The sequence below is a fragment of the Zingiber officinale genome, chromosome 3A (assembly GCF_018446385.1).
Source record: "Zingiber officinale cultivar Zhangliang chromosome 3A, Zo_v1.1, whole genome shotgun sequence".
NCBI classification, from domain to species: Eukaryota; Viridiplantae; Streptophyta; class Magnoliopsida; order Zingiberales; family Zingiberaceae; genus Zingiber; species Zingiber officinale.
Window position 1 is genome coordinate 17878062 of NC_055990.1, and position 18744 is coordinate 17896805.

General features: G+C 36.6%; 1 protein-coding gene and 1 non-coding gene across 2 annotated transcripts; one reads left to right on the forward strand and one right to left on the reverse strand.

Moving 5' to 3' along the window:
• The first annotated feature begins 480 nt into the window (after window positions 1–480).
• LOC122051227 (squalene epoxidase 1-like) lies at window positions 481–13486 on the forward strand. The gene is given in 11 exon segments (XM_042612232.1): window positions 481–1124; window positions 1218–1359; window positions 2302–3441; window positions 3515–3609; window positions 11370–11481; window positions 11638–11812; window positions 11920–12091; window positions 12188–12256; window positions 12258–12407; window positions 12488–12763; window positions 12844–13486. Coding segments are annotated over 9 exon segments (1074 nt in total). The 5' UTR covers window positions 481–1124; window positions 1218–1359; window positions 2302–3434; the 3' UTR covers window positions 12862–13486.
• Window positions 13487–13822: 336 nt separating this feature from the next.
• On the reverse strand, window positions 13823–13990 carry LOC122054545. The gene has a single exon (XR_006132830.1). It is a non-coding gene; the product is annotated as a small nucleolar RNA snoR135 (small nucleolar RNA).
• Between the last annotated feature and the right edge of the window lie 4754 nt (window positions 13991–18744).

Genomic DNA, 18744 nt, shown 5'->3' on the forward strand with positions numbered 1-18744 from the left:
TAACAATGAAATTTGATACAAAATGTTATTTGTTTATAAATTTGTTTAAAAATATTTTAAACAGAAAAAAATCCGTTTATAATTTATATAATTTGAAAAAAAATATATATTAAGTAATTAGAAAAATACTTTATTTTAATTCATTAAAACCCCTAACCCTTTGCGATTTCTCCCAAATTCGACCCGACGCGTCTCTGTTCCCAAATCACGTACGCGATACGATCTTCTTCTCCAATCCCAAATCGCGCACACGATCTTCTTCTCCAATCCCAAATCGCGCAGGACTGCAAGGTGAGGATCTGGCATGATCTGAGCCACTCATCTTGATCTAGCCATCCTGACCATTCAATGGGTTCCAGTGGATCTCAACCATTCACTCAGATTTGATCTCAACCACTCCATCAGATCTGGATTGATCAGGACCGTCGGATCAGATTTGTGGAAATAAAATCCACAAGCACGCATCTTCTTCTCCTTCACTGGGTTTCTCACGCTGCGAAGGCCGGTACGCCACTTCTCCCTCCTTCGCCATCACTCCACCAAAGGGGTCGGCGGTCCGCCAGCACTCCACCACCACCGCCCGGCCATCTCCTCTCCATCTTCCCACCGTCATTTTCTACCTTCGATTCCAGCCAACGCCATCATTTCCTCCAGTGGCTCTTCGTGATTTTCTGCCCTGACGCGCCGACACCATCATCCAGGCCACGACGGAGTTTCTCTACTTCAGATCCAAACCGCAACCCTCTTCTCTTCGAGCTAGAAGATAAGAGGTCCTTCATAGTCAACATCCGGCCACGACATCTCCAAGATTTGGCCGGCCTAAACAAGCAGTGGTCCTCTTTCGTAGAGCTCTTCACTTCATGCTCAGCACCGGCTTCCCACAGACATCTCCGGCCTTCATCAGATTCTGAACAGCAAGATTCTTCTTCAATGGTCGATATGTTGATTTGCGTGGTTGATTGTTTGATGATTCTGTACTTAAGTTGTTCTCCCATGTTTTAGATTTGCATGTACCCATGTCATTTTGATTCATGTTCTTAAGGTGTTTGACAAAATGCTTCTTCCAATTGTTAGGTTTAAATTCGTGCACTTTATTTTTCCAATAGTCATTTGAGGAATCACAGGTCGATAATTAATTCCCAACAATATTTTTTATCCTTCTTAATTCTTCTTCTTCTTTAATTTGCTTATATATATAATCTATCTTGATGTTGCAGGAGGAGATCACCAAGGAGTTTGAGGAGAGGAATATTGAACTCAAAGCTAAGGCTCTAGAGATCTATCAGGCCTCAGATGCTGATATCAAGTTCTGCATTACTTGTCAAAGTTAAATTTGATCGGAATTCCATAAAGAACAAGGTTTGTGGCTTCTTGGTGTACCCTAGTATGTTGTATTGCCTCAGCACATATCTTGCTCTGTTGCCTCGTTTCGTTGCATGAACACTACAGTGGTGATAGAAATGCTTCTCTCTTATTTTCTGATATTCATTGTACTACATGATTCAACTGTAACTTATGACTAATGTTTAGTTCAGTTTCATATTACTTAAATCAATCATTACAAGTATGTTGCTGAAAAATTTGTACATAACAATGTAGTTTCTTAATCAAGAAACTACTTTTCATTAAATAAAAGGCGGCTGACATTCAATGTTGAATCATTAAATAGGTTTAGTGATTCCTCTCCTATCAAGGCTAGACAACTGCAGTGCAAGGTAAATACTAAATGATGTTTTTTAAAGTTGTTAGATTGCTTTACTGAGATACAATATATCCATGATTCTAAATTTTGTAAATTGTATTAGAATATAATGTCAAATATCAAGGTCGATGACTTGGTCAGTGTTCCATATGTAATTTCATATATTTTGATTGGAAAATCTTAGTGAACAAGACAGTAGTTTTCTAAAATTGTTTTTTTAAGAATATGGTGACTCATTGCTATTGTGAAATATCTATCAAAGTAATTTATATATTCTTGGTTCAAAATTCAAACTCCAAGAGTTTCTTTTTCTAGTGTAAATATAATTGCAAAAGAATGTTGTTGATAACATATTTGCGAGAATACAAGAATTATGACACAGACTCAAGTATAGATTTTTAAACAAATAATGCCATTACATGTTAATTGTCCTAAGTTTGATTATCTCATTTCTCCCCTAGGCTGTGGTCCAAATCTCAATGGAGATAATATAAATTTGTACTGTTAGTAAGTAGTTTTTTTTTTTATATAGGTTATTTCATTACATGCTTGTTTTTATATTTATTAAACTTAATCATTTCATGTTTTGATTTTGCTAGATTGTCTCAACAAATTTGGTTGGTTCATTAATCCATATGAAGTAATTCATCTCATGGAGTTCGAGACAAGGGAGAGCAAAGGAGAGAAATCATAGACATGCATGCTACTAGCAAGAGGATATATGAAGACATTATTGAAAGTAAAAAAATATTGAACTTCTTATCACAAAAAATGGGAAGAAAAAAAGTTTATCAAGTAAGGTAGGCAAAGCAAAGAAAAGGAGAAGGTTTGTAAAATGATTCAAGAGGTGAAATATTCAAATCATTTATATCTAGGAGGATCTGATCCCTATGATCATGAGCGTCGTGATAGAATGTAAAGATTAGATTACTTAAGGTGAGATTTAAAAATTTATACATTTGCTTAGATGATGTAAATATTTATTTATCCCAATGTTAATTTTATGATACTTTTGGATTAGAAATTAGTTATTTTAAATATTTATTTGAAATGTGTGAGTTTCTTGTAGTAGATAAGAATATAGAAATATAATATAATAAAAAAATAGCAATAAGTTTAAAAATAAAATTATATTTAGATTTATAAATATAATTATAAACAGATTAAAATTATTTTTTATATGTTATTTAAAACGGATTAATGACGGATTTAAAACAAAATTTAGAAACAAATTTTGTATTTGAAATTTATTTTATTTGGTTAATTTAAAAACAGATTTAGAAATGACTTTTTAATCTATTTCTAAATTAGAGACGGAATATTTCTGTCTCTTGAATTAGCAATGGGGCTTTCAATAACGGATTTTAGACACGGAATATTCTGTCTTAAACTTTTTTTAGAAACGAAAAAGTGATTTTCAGAAACTGATTTTTTCATCTCTGAGGCCCTGTTTTCTTGTAGTGGAGCTGATACAATGTTTGGTACGGAACAGCGATGTGTTTGCATGGGTCCCCAAGGAAGTTATAGGCGTCTCCCCCCTTGTGATGGAACATTGATTACATATTTATCCAGATGCCCGACCGGTCAAGTAAAAGAAGAGAGATTCCAGAGCTGACCAAAACCAGACCATCAAGGAGGAGGTAGACAAATTAATGGAAGCAGGTTACATTCGAGAGGTACAATTTCCTAGTTGGCTAGCAAATGTTGTCCTGGTCTCTAAACCAGGAAATAAATGGCGGGTATGTATTGATTTTCGGGATCTCAACAAAGTTTGCCCAAAAGATTACTAACCCCTGCCTCGCATTGATCAAGTGGTGGACTCTACGACCGTCTGTGAATATATCTGCATGTTGGATGCCTATCAGGGTTATCATCAGATCCCTTTAGCTAAGGATGATCAGGAGAAGGTTAGTTTTATAACAGCTGAAGGTACTTATTGTTATAATGTTATGCCTTTTAGATTAAAGAATGAAGGGGCAACTTACTAGAGGCTTATGAATAAAGTCTTCCGAGAACAGATGGGAAGAAACATGAAAGTATATGTAGATGACATACTCATTAAATCTCTTCGGGCTGAAGACTTATGTAAGAATGTAGAAGAAACATGCCAGAACTTGCGGCAATATGGACTCAAGCTTAACCCTTGCAAATGCTTATTTGGGACTAAAGGTAGTAAATTCCTCAATTATATGGTTACAGAATGAGAAATAGAAGCAAATCCCAGTAAAGTTCGAGCAATTCAAGATATGGAGCCCCCACGCAACATGAAAGAAGCCCAAAGATTGACTGGTCGAATTACTGCTTTATCCCACTTCATTTCTCGAGCAGTCGACCGAAGCTTTCATTTCTTAAAGATACTCCGGAAGGCTACCAAATTTTAGTGGGATGAAGAGTGTGACAAATCATTTCAAGAATTGAAAGATTATTTGTCAACCCTCCCTGTCTTAGCTAAACCTGTAGTAGGAGAAACTTTATGGATTTATCTTTCAGCAAATGAGCGGGTTGTAGGCTCAGTGTTGGTAAGGCAGGAGGGAAAAGAGGAACAACCAGTGTATTTCTCAAGTCATTTATTAAAGGGGGTCGAGTATGGATATACTACACTGAAAAAATTAGCTTATACATTGGTGTTAACAGCAAGAAGGTTGCATCCTCACTTTTTATCACATTCGATTATAGTATTAACTAATAGTACTCTCGGTTGGGTACTCCTCAATCCGGAAGCATCTGGACCGTTAGTCAAGTGGACAATCGAGCTTAGTGAATATGATATGCAGTACCAACCTTGTTCGGTCATCAAAGCACAAGCTCTGGCAGACTTCATAATAGAAGTACAAGGTCCAGAAGAAGAAGAAACTTGGAAAATTTATATAGATGGATCTTCCACTAGGCAGGGCAGCAGAATCTGAATCCTCCTTATATCTCCAAGAGAATACCGGATTCAGCTTTCAGTCTGATTGAATTACAGAGCCACTAATAACGAGACAGAATATGAAGCATTGATAGCGGGTTTGCTAGCCGCTCGTCATGTGGAGGCCGCTTGAGTATGGATCTATTCTGACTCTTAGTTGGCCTCACAACAATTAACAAGTACCTTCGAGATTAGCAATGATCACCTTAAGTTATATGCAGAGGCATTCGATAAGTTGAAGGTTGAATTTCAAGAGGTGAAGATACAAAAGATACCCCGGTCAGAAAATCAAGTGGCTGATGAATTAGCTAAACTAGCTTCAGCAATAATACCCTAGAACCTGGATCAGCCTGTGGAACAAATAGTACTAGTATCTTGTATCGAGAGACAAGCTGATATGGAGATATAGAATGACTGGAGGACACCCATTATACTATTCTTGCAACAAGGTATCCTACTAGCCGAAGGAGAGCAAGCGAGAGTTTTCAAGAAAAGGGCTACTCGATATACGTTGGTGGGTGACCACCTTTATAAGAGAGTCTTTTCTAGTCCCTTGCTCAGATGTATTGGGCCGGAAGACATACAACATATTCTATAAGAAGTTCATCAGGGTTCATGTGGGAGCCATATTGGAGGAAGATCCTTAGCCCATAAGATATTATCAGCAGGATATTTCTGGCCTACTCTACAAGAGGACGCAACACAACTCGTAAAAACATGTCTATCTTGTCAGAAATATCAGAATCTGTCACATCATCCTACTCAGTTATTGAAAATTTTTATAGTTTCTTGCCCTTTTGACCAATGGGGCATGGATATAGTAGGTCCATTTCCCTTAGCGATTGCTCAGAGAAGGTTCTTATTAGTAGCTGTGGATTATTTCTCAAAATGGGTGGAAGCTGAGCCATTGGCAAGGATAACTGAAAACGCAGTCATTAAATTCTTATGGCAGCATATCAATTGCAGATTCAGAATTCTACATAAACTGGTTTCTGATAATGGAAGATAATTTCAAGAATAGAGAATCAAAGAATGGTGTGCTGGATATGATATTACTCAAGCATTCACCTCTGTGACATATCCATAGAATAATGGACAAGCAGAGGTAACTAACAGAGAAATTATCAGAGGACTTAAAGTTAAATTAGATCATGTTGGTGGCAGTTGGGTAGATGAGTTACCCAGTGTATTGTAGGCTTATCGTACCACTCCTCAAGAAGCTACAGGGATAACTTCATTCCAATTAGTATATGGCGATGAAGCAGTAATCCCCATTGAAGTGGGAGTAGAATCTGATCGATGGCAATTATATGACGAAGATAATGCAGTCAACATCTTATGGAGCTAGATTTGATAGAGGAAATCCGGGACAAGACAGCAACTCACCTTACATCATATAGGCAACGAATGAGACAAAATTACAACAAAAGAGTCATCCCCTGATTCTTTCAAGTAGGGGATTTAGTATGGAAGCGTATTAAGCCTGTGGAGGACGTTAGCAAATTGGCACCCCTATGTAGAGGACCATATAAGGTTATACAGAAGCTTGCCTCAGGTTCTTACTATCTCCTAGATGCAGAAGGAAAGAATCTCGAGTGACCTTGGAGTGCAAATCACTTACAGCCATACAGAGCTTAACAAGTACGTCTGTACTTTATCCATGTATTTCACTTAATTTCTGAATATAATGGAAAAATACATGCATCTTTCCTCTAAAAGACACACATACACCTACTAAAATAGACGAATTGATTTTCTTTCCGAGCGTGTTTTCTCCGCTCAGCACTAGTCGATCGGGGATCTTAAGGAGTGACTGGCCTGGGTTCCTTAGGAGGAATCGGAGACTTTAAACTCTTAACAGTCGAGCAACGACTATAAACTTCCGAGTGTGTTTCCTCCACTCAGCATTAGTCAATTGGGGATCTTAAGGAGTGACCGGCCTGACTTCCTTAAGAGGAACCGAAAACTTTAAACTCTTAACAGTCGAGCAACGACTATAAACTTCCAAGCATGTTTCCTCCGCTCAGCACTAGTCGATTGGGGATCTTAAGGAGTGACCGACCTAGCTTCCTTAGGAGGAACCAGAGACCTTAAACTCTTAACAATCGAGCAGCGACTATAAACTTCCGAGCGTGTTTCCTCCGCTCAACACTAGTCGACCAAGGATCTTAAGGAGTGATCAGCCTAACTTCCTTAGGAGGAATCGGAGACTTTAAACTCTTAACAGTCGAGCAGCGACTATAAACTTTCGAGTGTGTTTCCTCCGCTCAGCAATAGTCGATCGGGGATCTTAAGGAATGACCGGCCTGGCTTCCTTAGGAGGAACCAGAGACTTTAAACTCTTAGCAGTCGAGCAGCGACTATAAACTTCCGAGCGTGTTTCCTCCGCTCAACACTAGTCGATCGGGGATCTGAAGGAGTGATCAGCCTGTCTCCCCTAGGAGAAACCAGAGACTTTAAACTCTTAACAGTTGAGCAGCGACTATAAACTTTCGAGCGTATTTTATCCGCTCAGCACTAGTCGATCGGGGATCTTAAGGAGTGACCGACCTGACTTCCTTAGGAGGAATCGAAAACTTTAAACCTCGAATTGATAAGAGACAATTTCAAACTTCTTGAAATGCTCCTAGCACGAATTGACCCATTCGGGAGTAATATCCCGACCGAAATATAAGGGTGTTGGGATATTCACCTGTTAGTTTAAGCCCGCTCGGAAGTAAAATTCTGACCGCAATATGATGAGCAATGTGGTTCTCACTCATCCATTCAGAGCCGCTCGGGAGTGATACCCTGATCAAAATATAACAACGCTTGGAGATTCACTTGTCAGCACAAGCTCGCTCGGAAGCTCAATTCCGACCGAAATATGATAAGAAATTGGGTTTCACTCAGAGCCACGCAATAGTGATTCCGATAGAAATACAACAGCACTAGGATGTTTACTTAGCATCCCAAGGTCGCTTAGGAGTGGTATCTCGACCTATGTTTTGAATTTTCTAGGTAATTCACTCATGATCGAGATACAAGAGTATGTTGCAGCCTACAGATCTTCTTAACCCACTTGACACATGAACTGAGCCGAAACATGAGAACAGGTAGAGTTCTTCATATCAAGGTAACCTGCTTGAAAATTTTAAAGAGATATATGATCTGCAAAAAACAAGTACCGATTTTCAATAGTTTTAGCTAGCAAGAATTACATATATTTGGGTACTTACCTATTCGAGATCAGGTTATTCCATAACTGCTCCACATAACTGCTTATGCACTATATTCATTATAAGTGTAACAGGAATGGCTTGGAAGATATACAAATAAGCGATGAGCAAGTAAGTATTGAATCTTCATTTACAATTCAAAGATAAAATACATGTATACAACTTCCTATTGTACTTGTTTAGTCCTAGTATCATGATTATAATATGCTCATTTTTAATACTCAGTAACAAGTTTACCTGGGATAATTTGGGGAGCATTCAAATATCAGTCAACCAAACAATAGAATTCCCTATAGATACAAATTCAGGAGAACAAGTACAATGGACTTAACTCTTAGTCGTCCCACCCACAACAGTTCACTTAAAACTACTAAGGAATTTCTTGGGTAACTCTTTGTTGAGCCTCTGACGATCTATAAATCGAGGAGGAGGTTCTTGGGGTAAGTATCCTCCTTCTCACAGTTGCTTAAGGACTCCATCAGCTGAATAAGTTAAAGTCCCTATAATGTGCTCAGCAAACTCATCCACAAACTCGGGGGAGTCTAAATATTGTTGACGTCGGCTCTCCCAACGTTCTTCTTCAATCGCTCTATAGGATTGCAGCTCTGACTCTAATTGAGCCACTTTGCCTTTGAAATCATCTCGTTCTATTTTAGCCGGTTCCAAATCTTTGGTAAGGAAATCTACCTGAGAATCTTGAGCTTTTAACCGCTCTTGTGATTGTAATAGATCAAAATCTCGGGAGGCTAACTCTTGAGCTACATCTGGAGATTTGGAATGAGAAGTTTGAAAATGTTCTACAATAGAAGAGCGAAGAATGGCATTTGCAATGGCCTTATCCTTTAGGGCGGCTTCCATGTTCAATTTAGAATTCAGGTTCTCTATCTATAATTACAGGGTCCTTTTTTTCCCTTCTCGGACCTGTAATAGTTGTCGATGGTTTTGAAGATCCTTCTCCAAGAGATCCATATGTTGAGCCCGAGAACCCAGTTTCTCTCTCAGTTGAATAATATCGTTGCTGGGAGGAGGAGGAGTTGCCCTTAAGACCCTTAGCTGATCTTTCAAAGTACTGTTTTCCCGCTCTAGTTCAGTAGCTAGGTGACCCGTATGTAGGCTTGAAGCAAAAAACTAAACGTAACAACAACACATTTGTAGTTTAAGCCCACGACCTAAGAAAATTAAAGAAAACTAATAAAATATATTCAAAATACTCACAACAACAGCTTGGCGGTTGTGGTCATCCGCTCGATCAAAAATATTTTTTCCTTTTATAGAAGCTTGGCATTGCAACCAGGGCTCAACTAAGGAGCTTCTCAACTGGAGGAGCCCGAAAGAGATAAGAATAGGATCTGGTTGTCCCAACATAGAAGGTAGTCCTTGGGCCTGTCTAAAAATAACTCGAGGAGGGATAGAGGTTGAAGGCCTCTCAGAAGAAGTAGACGAAGGTTCTAGAACAGAAGGTGGAGTCCTAACACTTGAAGTAGTAGGAAGATTATGTACAGGCGCATAAATGGAAGACGGTACGGTAGGAGGTAGGGAGCCAGGGTTTGACTCAGTGGAGATATCTTGGGAGGTAGAGCTAGAGGTTCTCCTACACGGGGTTCTCTTGGCTCTCGCTCTAGAAGGAGAAGAAGAGGAAATTAATAGAGGTAGAGAAGATATGGGCACCGGCTTAGAAACAGGGACAACTGGGAGAACATTAGAAATAAGTAAGCTCGACCGCATCATATTAAGGGATAAAGTATAACAAACACGAGTATAAGACATAGACTCCTTACCTCTCTCATAAGAAACCTCGGAGGGGACAATGGGAGTTTGTTCAAGCGTGGGGATAGTAAGTCCAAGAGGAGTGTGTTTATCAATATTTGCTCTCCGCCGTCGGGCAATGAAGGGACAATCCTCATCAGAAGATTCAGACTTCTCTGCAGACACTTCATTAGGAGGAAACAATCCAAGGGTAGAAGATATGGGATTGAGACGGCGATCTTTTAATAAATCCTCCCCAAACTTGTTTAAATATGATCTGGACAATGCTACATTCTTGTACATAAGAGTTGGGAGGATGGTGTCAGCTAAAGAAAACAAAAGATCATAAGTTTAAAGGAAGACTAATTTAAGGGTAACAAACAAGCAAGATGTTTAACTCACCAAAAGAGACATCCAATTCTGTATCAACAGAACTTATCCCAAAGGTAAATAGCAGGCCTTCAGCGATTAGCGTCGGCAAACTAAATTTGGCAACCCTTAGTTTTGAAAGAGAAGATTGAAAGGTCAAGTCGGCGGACATATCTTGGGGATTAGGGAGGACAGGAAGAGTTTGCTGTCAAGTTATAGGATACGGAGAATGAGAAGGAAGGCATAGAAAGAAGAATTTATACTTCCATTCTCCTTGTGCTAGGATTCTATTAAACAAAATAGCTTTAGAACGATTCTGAAACTTAAAAAGGCTATCCTTTACCTGACGAGGGATGAAGAAGTGATGAAACAAGCGAGAAGATAAAGGAAAGTCAAGCAATCGAGAGACAGCAATGAAACGAGCCAAAATAGAGAAAGATTGAGGGATAAACTAATTTAGCGGTATGTTGAAATACATGCTAACCTCGACAATAAAAGGGTGGAGAGGGAAATGGAAGCCGGACAAAGCCTGTTCCGAGAAGATAGCCACGCTCTTTGAGGGTGGAAGATGAGGACGATCCTCAGGGGTAGGGATAGTCATATATGAAGGGAAGTCATAGTTCACTTGGAGTTCATATGCTTCTGGTTCTATAAGATCAGAAGAGCAATGGGTGAACCATCGGCAGTGGAGGAAGAAGCCATTGTGAGAAGAGAGGTGGGCAGAAAGAATCGCGAATCGAACAGGGAGGAGAAAGATCTCTAAGAAGAAGAAGGCGATGAAGTAAAACCCATACTCGCCCATTTTTCCCTTTTTAGAACCTTGGCACGATTACAGAGGTAGATAGCATAGATGATGATGTGTCCCGAGAGGGGCGTTATGTTTGCAAAATGCGAGGAATCCTAAAAAGAAGGATCATCCTAAATCTTCAATTAGACCCGGTCTGTCGAATCTGGCTAACCGAGTTTATCAAGTAAAGAGGGTGCACGGGTACTAGTAAATGCACTCAGGTGTTACGAACCGGACGAGTGTTTAGCGTAAAGGAATCCCGCTCGAACTTTCAATCAAGCCCGCTCGAATTTTATGACTCGATGGGATATTTTAATATTAGAGGCCTAGACCTGACCGATCAATATTAACCAATCAAGTAGGTGGTCGGCTTGTTCAGTCCAGTCGAGGTGGGCAAACAAGCCCGTCCGATCTACATAAGTCAGTCGAGCAAAAGAAGAAGAGAACTAAAAGCACCTAGGTAAGCCAAATCACCTAGCCATCACAGATTAAATAAATACTCACAGTGCATAAAGGGGGATAAAGTACCTAATCAATCACTGTAGGCCAAACAGATAATCTAAACTATGTGAAGATTCATAATAACGTATATGGGAAAAATAAGTTTCTCGTAGTCATGATTCATTTTGCCTTTAACAGGATGGTAGACGTGTGCATGGAATTGAGAGAGATTTGTCTGAACCTGACAGAAGGGCTGGTGAAAGTTTGCATCCAGGAGGGTACCTAAAATTGCTAGAGCTGGGCCTTGAAGGTAAGCCATCAAGTTGATTATGATTGAATTTCAATAATGATTATCAACATTGAAAACTCCAATTGAATATTGAAAGCCCATGCCATTTTGTTTCTCCTGTCTGCATTCTCACATTTTCTTTCTCATATCTTACCATCTTTTCTGGTATTGTCCCAGACTGTGTTGATGAAATCGATGCTCAACGAGTCATTGGTTATACCCTTTTCAAAGATAGGAAAAGCACCAGGCTCGCATACCCCTTGGAGAAACATCATGAAGATGTTGCCGGGAGGAGCTTTCGTAATGGGCGTTTCGTCCAAAGGATGCGAGAGAAAGCAATTTCCTTAAATAAGTAATTTCTATTCCATTTGTAGAGACTTTTGAATATTTGTCATTCATGCAGTAAATATTATTAGAGTATCACTTTTGAGATCGATAGATCATGAATCTTTCTTCCAGTGTTCAACTGGAGCAGGGAACAGTCACGTCCTTGATTGAAGAAAATGGAACAGTGGAGGGAGTAGTTTACAAGACTAATTCTGGCGAAGAGCAGCGTGAAGCTTTTGCACCACTTACAATTGTATGTGACGGTGCCTTCTCAAATTTGAGACGAACACTCTACTCTCCAAAGGTAAAAAGAAGACCCAAAGCTCTTCGTTTAGATTTATTTTCCGTTTTCATATCGATCATTCTAACAATTTATTTATTTATTTATTTATTTCCTTAGGTGGATGTGCCTTCTTGCTGTGTGGGTATGGTTCTTAAAAATTGTTAGCTTCCATTTTCCAACTACGGCCCATATCATCTTAGGAGAACCTTCAATCATTCTGTTTTACCCAATAAGTAGCACTGAGGCTCGTTGTCTGGTCGATGTGCCTGGAAACAAGATACCGTCTATTGCTACTGGTGAAATGTCAAATTTCCTGAAAACTGCTATGGCTCCTCAGGTATTTCAGATTTACACGAATAGAAATAAATACATGATGCGCTACTCCCTCACCGTAATTCCTGTGATCAATCAATTCAGGTTCCGACTGAACTGCATGATCCTTTTATTGAGGTCATTGATAAAGGAAGCTTTAGGTCTGTGCCAAACAAAAGTATGTCGACCGCTCCACATCCTACCCCCGGAGCACTCCTGTTAGGGGATGCTTTTAATATGCGTCACCCACTTTCCGGAGGTGGAATGATGGTCGCCTTGTCCGATATTGTTGTGCTCCGTGACCTCCTGAGGCCCATCCCTGATCTCCATCATGCAGCTTCTCTTTGCAAATACCTGGAATCCTTCTACACCTTAAGAAAAGTAGTAAAGGATTCTTACTTTAATATGCTAGTCATTGTCATTTTGTTGCACGTTTTGAAAGATCGAGTTTTCTTTTGCAGCCGATGACTTTACGATAAACACTTTGGCAGACGCCTTGTACAAGATATTTCGTGCCTCATCTGACAGAGCTAGGAGCAAAATGCGCCAAGCCTGTTTCGACTACCTGAGCATTGTAGGTGTTTATTCGAATGGACTGATCGGCTTACTCTCCGGCCTTAATCCTCGTCCTATGAGTTTGATGGCTCACTTCCTTGCTATTCTGATCTATGGGGTTGGTCAGCTGCTTTTGCCATTTCCTTCGCTCGAGAATTTGTGGATTGGAGGCTTGGAGCTAGATTGATTTGTGTAAGTAATAAACTTTGCAAATCGATCAGTGTAGCCACACTTAATCTTCCTCTTTGATTCCAGAATGCATCAGGTATAATTTCCCCTATCATAAGGGCGGAAGGAATCAGGCAAATGTTCTTCCCTGCAACTGTTCTTGCATATTACAGAGGTCCTCCATCCAACTGAGATGTGTTTACCTATTTAGCCAAATGTCATAATTTCTAGGAAGTTCGATCTACTCTGACGAGTTAAAGAGTCAGAAGGTTAATAATTGTGCTCAAACTGAAAATATGTCTGTTGAGCTGAATCTGGGGCTATATCTTTAAAATATCTTAAAGAGTTTTAAGATTGTTAAAGACATTCAGAATTTTAGAACTCTTAGCATTTTACCCTTTAATTACCGACTCCATTAACTGGAATAATAAGGATGTGACGGTTCTCAGCTCCAATGAAGTGATATCCGATTTCTATCTCATTATCCAGTACATTGACTTTGGGTGCTTGAGGAGTTAGGAAACTGAATGATCTTGTGTGTGCGTTGAACTCGGGATCAAGGTTATATGCTTCAGCTGTTCTTCTAATGGGCTAGTAATGGACGTGCTAAAACCAGCTTTAATGGAATTTTACAAATATGGTTAGTGTCGGTTGAATCTAATCTAAACATCAAAATCTCATATTTAGTCGAGGTTACATGAGATGAAAATAGAGTTGAAATATGAGGAAAATGATCGATTGTTGAGACAAACAACTGCATAAAAATTAGAGGTAGTCACAACTGCCCATGTGCCCCAGAAATCAGTACTATTGCAGGAGATTAAACACTTTCTGCTAGAAATGCATTGTAGATGAGCATTGCACCGATTCATACTTTCCTGCCTTCAGTTGCACAAATCATCGAGCTAAAGCCAAAGAAGAATCACACTAAAATGGAGACATGAGTAGAAATTATTGGGGAAAAATTACGTTGTCGTAAAAGATGATTATGTTCATTTCATGTGTCTTTTGTAATCTGTTCCTAAATTATATAAAAGAGATAAATTATGGGATCCGTTGATAGCCGACTACCAAATGATTAAAAGATGAAAGAGATTTATTTTTTCCGATGAGAAAGCTATAGTAAGTGATAAGGTCGAGGTAATTCAGTTGTAAATGAGAAAACTACCACATATATGTACATTCATTTATCTTTTAAATTTCATCTTTCCTTCTCAAATATATACACGAGCTACTGAAAACTCATTATAAGACCATAAAATCAAGGTAAAAATTGTACCATAACAATAAGATGTAAAAAGAAAAATATATTAGCAATTAGTGTTTAATCACGGTTCACTTTTTACTGTTTACAAGTATTATTCATTTTTTACGGTACATTTTTTATTATTTATTATTACTGTTTATAATTATTGTTCACTTTTTTAACTATTCATAATTATTATTCACTTTTACGAACCAGGTAAAATATGTTCACTTTTATAAATCACTTAAAAATTGATATCATATATTATCTTTGATTATGACTTATGATCCGATTAATTTGGAATGATCGGAAAAGTTTTGTTAATGTGTAGTTTTGTTAATTCTTTCTACATGCATAGTTTTGTTAACGTGTAGTTTTACCATGAGTGTTTTTAAATTTACTCATGGTTGAATGACCGTCTATTTCCAAAATTAATTGGATAGTTACATGGGATGGATGAATAATAATGAGATGATTTCTTTGAAGTTTCATGAGAAAGAACATTCTTACAGGGGTGTCTGTTGTTAGAGTCGTCAATTTAAATTAGATTTATTAGGTTGGTCCCATACTAAATAATTTAAATAGATTGGATTAGAATTTTATCAAGCTAATTCAAAACGGGCCGACCCGCCTAGGCTGGTGATCTGTACGAATTGACTTGTGGTAGACTTGGGTTGTCTTGCAAGTTGAAAAATACATGTAAAATAAATTTTATGTCAATTTATTAATATTTTTATTATAATTTTAAAATAAAAATATTTTTTTTATCAAATGTATGTACTCGTTTGTTTGTGTTCACTTACATTTAAAATATCTATTTCTAGATATACCTCATTTAAACATTGAAGATATGATTTTTTTTTTATGTTGTAAAAGATGGTTTACTCGTCCCAGCAGTCAATTTACTTCTAGACTAATACAGAAAAAGTAAATTATGGATAACTACTAATTATTAATATAAATAATAATATATCAAATTTCGATCTTAAAATTTTGTGTAAAAACACCTTATACGTACCGTCTAGAAGAGGTTTTTTTGTTTTTTTAGAAGAATTTTTTTAATGGTCCATAAGTTGGTTACGTAATCCATTTCAGCAATTTACCAAAGGGCTCATGTAGAAATCTAAATTTACCAAAAGGCGTATATTACTTTGGTATTTATCAAAGAATGCACCTTTTTAAGTGCATTTTCTATTTTATCATTCTCACAAATCTAACTTTTTTTTTCATTGTCGTTTCTCACTCTCTTTTCTATTTACTTTCTCATATGCATGCAACCTATCTCTCTTTTTTTTCCTTTTTTTCTGTTGTTAGGCCTGATATGGGGAAATATCAGACACACATTGAGCCCGATAATAAAAGATAGGCTTGATATCTCTTCATAGGTCCAATAACAAAAAAAAAAAAAAAAAAAAAAAAAAGGAGATTTAGGTTTTTCAAAACTTTTGGTCCACGGAATGCCGAAAATAACAATAGAAAGTATATTTGGACTCCTTACAATTTTAGAAATCCACATGACCTGAAATGACTACAATATGAGGTCTCTAGGTCGATCAGTGGATTTCGATCAAAATCCACTGATGGACCTAGAAAGCTTCGATTACATTTATTTCAGTTCCTATGAATTTTTAAAATTGCAAGGAGTCTAAATATGATCTTCATTGTTATATTCAACATTCCTAGTAGTGGCCTAGAGATTTTGAAAAACTTAAATATCTTTTTTTTTCTTTTTTCTTTTTTTTCCTGTTGTTAGGCCTGATATCTCCTCATATCAGGCTCACATTGGCTTTGATATTGAGAGATATCAAGTCCAACATGGGTCTGATCTCCTATAATAGTTTTGAAAAAAAATAAAAAAAAGATAAAAAAAAAAGGATAGGGAAGAGAAAATATGCATAGTAGAAAAGAAAAAGAGATGACAAAGAAAAGAAAAAAAAATCAATTAAACTTGTAAGAGGTAGAATAGGAAGATCGTTTTAAAAAGATATGTTTTTTTTATAAATATTAAAATAATATATATATTTTTAATAAATTTAGAAATTTAAGTAGATCTTTTAATAAACTATCCATTTAAATGGAATTGAATTGAAGATTTTTCAATCCGTCCAAATCACATATCAACGTTCCACTCTGTCAAATCCATGTACTTGTCACGAGCCGATCCACTCCGTCTGTCCTATCTCAATCTAACAGCTCTATGCGTGGCCATCGGATGTGCCGATAATGAATATTGATTTGACAGAATTTTCAACAAGTCACCGATCCGCAGATGTCCAGTACCGTTGTAATTCTGTCCAAAATTAATAATAAATAAATTTCACATTAAATGTTCACCACTATTCATTTTACCAAACGAATACATAAATTTTAAGATTTTAAAAATTATTAACGATGCATTGCATTTTAATTTTTAATAGCGTAGGTATTTTTTTCTCAAAATAAATGTTAAATTAAAATAATAATCTAGTTTTTCTTAACTAAATCGAGTCAAAATAAAAATTAAATTATTTCATTAAATACTTTGGATTTCATATAAAAGATATTGATGGTATTAAAAAAAATTTAAATCTATATTAAATTATCTTATTCATTTGAATGAGTTATTTAATTAATTTATTATTTTTTAAAATTTTATGTTTTTTAAATATGTAATAAATTTTGATCTTAAAGAACTTAATTTTATTCTAAATTTAAGTTGTTATACCTAATGGTCTTGTAAATTGATCCATATTTTTGTTTTTTTTTAATTTTTGAACCTTAATGAAAAAATTAAAAATTATAAAAGAACATTAATAAAAAAAACCTAAAACATTTATTTATTTATTTAATATCTAATTATAATAGAAAAATGGAAAAGTGAAATAAAACTAATAAAGGGAGAAATAATAAAATACAAAGATAGTTATTTCATTTGGACTTTTATATAAAAATTAATGATAATTTTAAAATTTTAAATCTAAAAGCTATATCAAATTAATATTGTTCAACTGAATGACCTCTTTTATTAATTTATAATTTTTTTAAAAAAAATAAGTTAAAAACTTTATAATCAGAGATTTCTACTTTAGTGCTACTTTGAGATCAAAGTAGCTCTAGCTCTAACCTCTAAGATGATTTTTTTTTTCTTATTTTTCCCCACTTTTTTCTTTTATTTAACAAATAAAAAATATTAAAGTTTTTTTTTATCATTTTTTAAAGATTCTAAAATATAAAATAAATAAATTTAAGGGATCATCTAGGTAACTTTTAATTAAAATTGAACTATTTAAGATCACCAATGACATTCAAAATGAACAACATTAATTTGATCAAAATTTTAAAAATTTAAAGTCTTCAATGCGTATAACGTACGAAATGGAATAATTTTTGTTTTTTATCTTGATTCGATTTAATACGATTTTCTTTAAGTAAGAAAATCTTTTGTAAATTTTATTTTAGATTGAAATAAATAAGGAAAATGTTAGTGTAGGGAATATAGATGATCAAATCTGAGTTTTGATTATGATAAATAGGTTCAAAGTTAATGTTACTTATTTTCAAACAAATGTGAATAAGTTTACAGGAAAGTTCTAAGGGTTCTTAGACAAAAGTTCTAGTAAATTATAGGTAGGTGAAAAACCCTAGGGGAGGTAACCCTAAGTTCTAGGGGGTGATAATCCTATGTTATAGAAAGTCCTAGCTGCAGTTAAACAATGAAGTCCTGGTTCGAGGGATTGAGCGAATTTTGGCAAGTTAAGGATTTTGGGTAAAATCCTAGAGTCGAGGACTCTAGGTGAAAACCCTGGGGGTCGCAGACCAGGTAGAAGTCCGGACGGGTCGCGGAGCAGACGTTGAGCATAAAGTCCTTAAGTCTCGAACGTTAAGCAAAAGTCCAGATGGTCTGGATGACCGATTTGGTAAAAGGTAATTTCTCCTGAGAGGAGTAAGTGAGGACGTATTCCCCGAAGAGGGAACAGTAGGCATCGAGACCTAGAGTTTCTGTGAAACTTAAAGTTAGAACCGGATAGACAGAGACTATTAAATTCATATTATATATATTATTTATTGTCTAGACTAACTTTATTTTGCAGAAAGTGAAGTGATTGAAAAAAGTTGGTTCGGGCGCTCGAAGTTGGTCTGGGCGCTCGGAACGCCGAAGTCTATCTCGTTGTCAAGTTGGAGTGCGCTGATTGAACGAACCTACATCATAGTTCGAGCGCTCGGGGGAGGTCCAAGCGTTCGGAACAACCTATGAAAGCAGCATTCGACTAGAGGCTAAAACACAATATTCCGAACAACATCTGCTTTTACGTGCTGCTCAGAAACCACCTCTTTGATGCATGAAAGCTGCCCCGACAATGACTACATTTGAGGTCTGGTTCTAAAGATATCGATATTATTTAATTGTTAAGTT